Consider the following 5,423-nt stretch of genomic DNA (forward strand, 5'->3'; position numbering starts at 1 on the left):
ACAATTGTAATAGTTTAGAACGTTATGAATAAACATTAATTCTTACATTCCTTAACATTTGTTTGGGATACTGATTGAGACAGAATAGCAATAATATTACCCATGATATTTTTATCGACAGCACTGAACAAGAGCAGACACCATCTTTGTGCTGAGTGAGAGACACCAGTCAGCGCACAATCGAGATTTTAAGTCAGTATCTGGGACAACAGAGGTGAAAGGTCACATCGATGAGCCGAGATCCGAAAGTTTCCTCCATTCGAACACTGATCACGTGAAAATCGTCAATGAGGAATGGAGTCCGAGAGAGAGATCCGCACCTACAATATTCACATCAAACTCCCAGGAAGTTACCAATATCGGCGATCGCAAGACCTTTGATTGTTTCGGCACAGAATGAAACTTTATTGATGATTTTAAACTGGTGCGCCTGATCCCAGTACCTGCAGTGTAAGTTGGATTCCTCTGTTGCCCAGATGTCCGACTCCACTGCTGAACCTCAACATTGTTATCTATGATCCCTGAACTTGAAATCTGCTAAATTAGCAGGAATAGGTTATGATTAGTCAGCAAAAGCATCGTTAAACTAAAGCAATGCCGACATCAAACGCATGCTGCAAAATGGTAGAAATGTTTACAAAAGAACTCACATTTCCAGAAAGAAGGACGTTCGACGGTGGAAAGGACGTTGAAATTGAGCTTCAGTTTAAAAAAAAGCTTTCGTTTAACCTGATTATTCTTACTCTCATTTTCTAACTAATCTCAGAATTAGTGTCCAGGGGGATTTCGCCACATTCTGCAGCTCTTCTCTGAATTTGCTCTGCGTCGCTGCATAAATACACGGGTTTTGAAAGCAACTCAAAAACTTCAACAACGCTCCGGTTTCAGTGGCGATATATCCAGGATTTGTGTGGTTGCCTCGGTAATTAGCGGTGCTTGTCAGTCTGGTAGTTACTAAACTCACGGCATTTGTCAGCCACAACAGTATAAAACTGCCCGAAATAGTGAACAATAAAATGATGGATTTCCTTCGGTTCTCCATCTCTGTATCACTGTGATTCTCACTCCTGTGACCTCGGAGTCCCCTGCGGGATCTGCTGGCCACTAAAATACGTCGAACGGTTAAAGAATTAAACAAGACGATTAAAGTAAAAGGAATCCAAAGGACCCAGGCGCTGTGAAACCAGACGTAAGCTATGCCTGGAGGTGAGGTAACAAAGCCTACACTGTTCCGGCAGCCCAAATGCACCTTGTTAATTATTTGCTCAGATTCAAATGCAAACAAAACGGGGATGTCCTTTAAAAAGATGAGGACCGTGAACGATGTTATAACCGCGGCCGCAGTTCTGTCGGTGCAATATTTTGCTTTTAACCTCTCGCAGCAGATAACAACACATCGGTCAAATGTGAAGGAGACGGTGAACCAAACAGACAGATCGAGGCTGGCTGCAGTCATATATAGTATGAACTTACATACTGGAGTCTGGGACAGGAATGAAAGTGGAAAGTGATAACTAAAAATATGATACACTATTACATTAATGATGATGACCATTAGATCTGCTGTTGCCATGGCCACCATGTAGACAGAGATACACTTGGAAAGGCCGCAGTTTCCTCGGGAGAGAATCACCATTGTCACGAGGTTCGCTGTAAGGAAGATAGAGGAGAAAAATAATGTTCCAGTGTCTGAATGAAATATATAGGGCAATACTTGTGGAGAGCATTTTATTCCATTCAGTGTGATTATCAATACGGAGCAGCGTGAGAACTGGATTGGTATTGGAACCATTATCTGGGAATCGGACTCAAACATTTTAATGAGCTGCTGCAGCGCTCACTCTGCACGGGGCTGGGGCTGGAGGGGCGGGAAGACGGTCCGAAGAACCGCCAAAGTCCTTGTGTAGCTGCTTCAAAGAACATTGTAAAATCAGTGAGGTTATTGGATTAAGGGAAGCACGGAAAGTATAAATAGGCGGTTCACGAGTTGGTTCCAGTCACGACCGACTAATTAACACTGACATCTAATAAACAACTTACCTTTTCCGACCAGGCTGACCAGGTACACAGTTAATCATGATAAACAGTAAACAGGTTACAATGGCTCACCGGGGACAGCGACGGCTGCGAGAATCGGGTAATAAATCTCTGTTATCTGCAGCATAGTTGGTTGACCCATTTTCTATGTGATGGAAGAATTCTGTGTCAGAGCTGAAAGACTCTGACTGGCGCACGGCTGAGGCAATGGAAGGGAACATATATTTATCCACACATCAATCCTCCAGCGAGTCAATCAGGTTAAATCATAATTAGCATTTGTTACAGTCATTGAACAAATAGACTCAGGTAAGTTGTTTTTCATCTGATACGTCAGATTAATAGAAATAGTTGAAATTGATATGGGAAAGTTTATCAAATAAAATATAATTAAATCGTTCTTTGCAATTAGAGTGTTCAATCTCTCAGTACTGCTGCTGCCTCTGTTACTACAGGAGCAATGAAGGCAGCCCCCTAGCCCTACACGTCCTGACCCTATACTTGACTCAGTTTTATTGCTCCAAACCCTCCAGAACAGGCGGTGATCAAATCTTGCAGTATTGGTGATGACTACAGTCATGCGGTATTAAAGGTAACCGCGTTCCTCTGGTAGCTGTAGTAAAGCTACACTTACACAAGAGGTGAGAGTGCTCCTCCAGTACTTGTGGCAGCCCTACACTTAAACTAGAGGTGACTGTGTTTTTCTGGTACTATTGCTGCCCCTACACTTACACTAGAGGAGACAGTGCGCCCCTGGTACTAGTGGTACCCCTGCACTTACACTAGAGTAGACAGTGCTCCTTCAGTACTGGCGGTACACCTGCACTCACACTGGAGGGAAAAGTGCTGCTTCAGTACTAGTGGTGCCCCTACACGTACACTAGAGGATACAGTACTCCTTCAGTACTAGTGGTGCCCCTACACTTACACTAGAAGAGCAGTTTACTTCATTACTAGTGGTGCCCCTACACTTACACTAGAGGAGAAAGTGCTCCTTCAGTATTGTTGTTCACTACACTGATACTCGATGACCTTGCTCCTGCGGTGCTAGATATACCCTTGCACTTAGACTACTGCTGGACGTTAACGTCCTGTTATATTGGTTCCCACACTTACACAAGCAGTGCTCCTTCTTCTATGGTACAAGTGGTAACCCTACATATATGCTAGAGGTGTCCGTGCTTCAGCAGTAGTAGTGGTAACCCCAAACTTTCAATGGTAGTGACAGTGATGTTCTGGTATTAGTGATAACCTGCATATAATCACGAGCTGACCATCCTCGACAGGTGCAATTGTCACCCCTACACATACAATAGAGGTGCTCCTACTTTACTATTGGTAATCCTGTACTTATATTAGAGGTGAACACGCTACTCCGTGTCTAGTGTTACCCTACACTTATACTAGGTGTGAACATGTTCCCCCTTACTAGTGGTACCCTTACACTTACACTTATACTGAAAATGCTCTTATGGTATTAGTGGCAGCCTACATTTACACAAGAGCTGACCGTACTCCTCCTGTACTAGCAGTACCGCTACACTTACACTAATGCTGAACGTGTTCCCTACACTTTAACCAGCGGTGATCCTGCTTCTACGGTATGAGTGTTAACCCAACATATATATGAGAGGTGACCGTGCTTCACCAGTAGTAGTGGAAACCCCACACTTACAATGGTAGTGAAAGTGATGTTCTGGTATTAGTGATAACCTACAATTAATCACGAGCTGACTGTCCTCGACAGGTGCTAGTGGTACCCCTAAACATACACCAGTTGTGACCGTGCTCCTCTGGTAATAGGGTGTCTGCACTTACACCAGATATGACACTGCTTTTCCTCTGCTACAGCTGATTATATTCCTATTCGAGGCCCCAATCTTGTTATACGGACGGAGACCCATCTATTGCACTACTGGCGATGAATCTGCTGTTGCAGCACCAGCGATATACCTGCAGCTGGGACACAAGAAAGAGTACAAGAATATAAGAAATTATGAGGGTGCTAGATAGAGTAGACAGGAAGGGCCTATTTCATTTAGCAGGGAGGTCAATAACCAGAAGGCATAGTTTTAAAATAAGTGTTAGAAGGATTAAACAGGAGAGGATGAGAACTGTTTCCAGCCAGAGGGTGGTGGGGGTCTGGAACTCACTGTCTGAAATGGTGGTAGAGACAGAAAATCTCATCACTTTTAAAAAGTACTTGGATATGGACTTGATGTGCCATAACCTACAGGGCTACGGACCAAAAGCTGGAACGTGAGATTAGGCAGGCGAACACTTTCTCGGCTGGCACAGACACGATGGGTCGAATGGCCTCATTCTGTGCCATACATTCTCTGCCGTACATTTCTATGATTCTATTCGGCCCTTCGAGCCTGCCCCACTATTCGATAAGATCATGGATGACCTTCTACCTCAAATCCAGCTTCACGCACTATCCTCAAATCCGTTGGTTCCCTGAGTATGCAAAAATCTATCGGTCTCTGTGTTGAAAATAGTCAAGGACTGAGCATCGACAGCCCTCTGGGGTAGCGGATTACAAAGATTGACAACCCTCTGAGTGAAGAAATATCGCCACAGCTCAGTCCTAATTGGCCGGCTTCTTATTCTGAGATTGTGACACCGAGTTCTAGATTTCCTGATCAGGAGAAACATCCTTCCAGCAATTACCCTGTCAAGCTCCTTAAGAATGATATACGTTTCAATGAGATCACCTCTCATTCTTCAAATCTCTAGGAATTATAGGCCTAATTTACTCAGTCTCTCCTCAGCCTAGGAATCAGTCGAGACAACCTGTAAGGCAAGTTTATCCTTCATTAGTTAAGGAGAGCAAAATTGTACACAGTACTCCAGGTGTTGTCTCGCCAACGCCCTATATAATTGCAGTAAGACTTCTCAATCTTATACTCCAATCCTTTTGTAATGAAGACGAAAATACCATTTCATTTCCTAATTCTTTGCTGCATCTGCATGTTAACTTTCCTTGATTTCTGTACAATGACACCCAGGTCCCTCTGAATACCAACATTTCCCAATCCCTCAACATTTAAAACATATTATGCTTTTCTATCTTTCCTTCCAAAGTGGATAACTTCACATTTTTCCAAAGTAGATTTCAGCTGCCATGCTCTTACTCATTCACTTAACCAGTCTATATCAATTTGCAGCGTATTTGCATCCTCGTCACAGCTTACATAAGAACATAAGAACATAAGAAATAGGAGCAGCAGTAGGCCAATCGGCTCCTCGAGCCTGCTCCACCATTCAATAAGATCATGGCTGATCTGATCCTAACCTCAAATATTCTATCACTCTCCATCCCACCCGATCCCATGTGATCTCCCAGGAGAGGCGAAAAACCAGTTAGAAAACCCAATGGCCAA

General features: G+C 43.6%; 1 protein-coding gene across 1 annotated transcript; it reads right to left on the reverse strand.

Moving 5' to 3' along the window:
* Window positions 1-738: 738 nt before the first annotated feature.
* Window positions 739-2,179, reverse strand: LOC147092616 (putative G protein-coupled receptor 139). The gene is made up of 2 exons (XM_085975746.1): window positions 2,110-2,179; window positions 739-1,650 (listed from the first exon to the last, which is right to left on the reverse strand). The coding sequence occupies exons 1-2, from the start codon at window positions 2,177-2,179 to the stop codon at window positions 746-748; spliced, it is 975 nt and encodes a 324-aa protein (XP_085831872.1). The 3' UTR covers window positions 739-745.
* Between the last annotated feature and the right edge of the window lie 3,244 nt (window positions 2,180-5,423).

This window comes from Somniosus microcephalus, unplaced genomic scaffold (assembly GCF_052327205.1).
Source record: "Somniosus microcephalus isolate GS21.2 unplaced genomic scaffold, FLI_Smic_1.0 unresolved_chr2, whole genome shotgun sequence".
Lineage (NCBI taxonomy): Eukaryota > Metazoa > Chordata > Chondrichthyes > Squaliformes > Somniosidae > Somniosus > Somniosus microcephalus.

Bases quoted from the DNA above. Each gene is read 5' to 3' on its own strand.
- LOC147092616 (XM_085975746.1), bottom strand. From the start codon at position 2,179: ATGGGTCAACCAACTATGCTGCAGATAACAGAGATTTATTACCCGATT. The intron at 1,651-2,109 runs GTGAGCCATTGT...TCTTCCTTACAG, and splicing joins CGCAGCCGTCGCTGTCCCCG to CGAACCTCGTGACAATGGTG.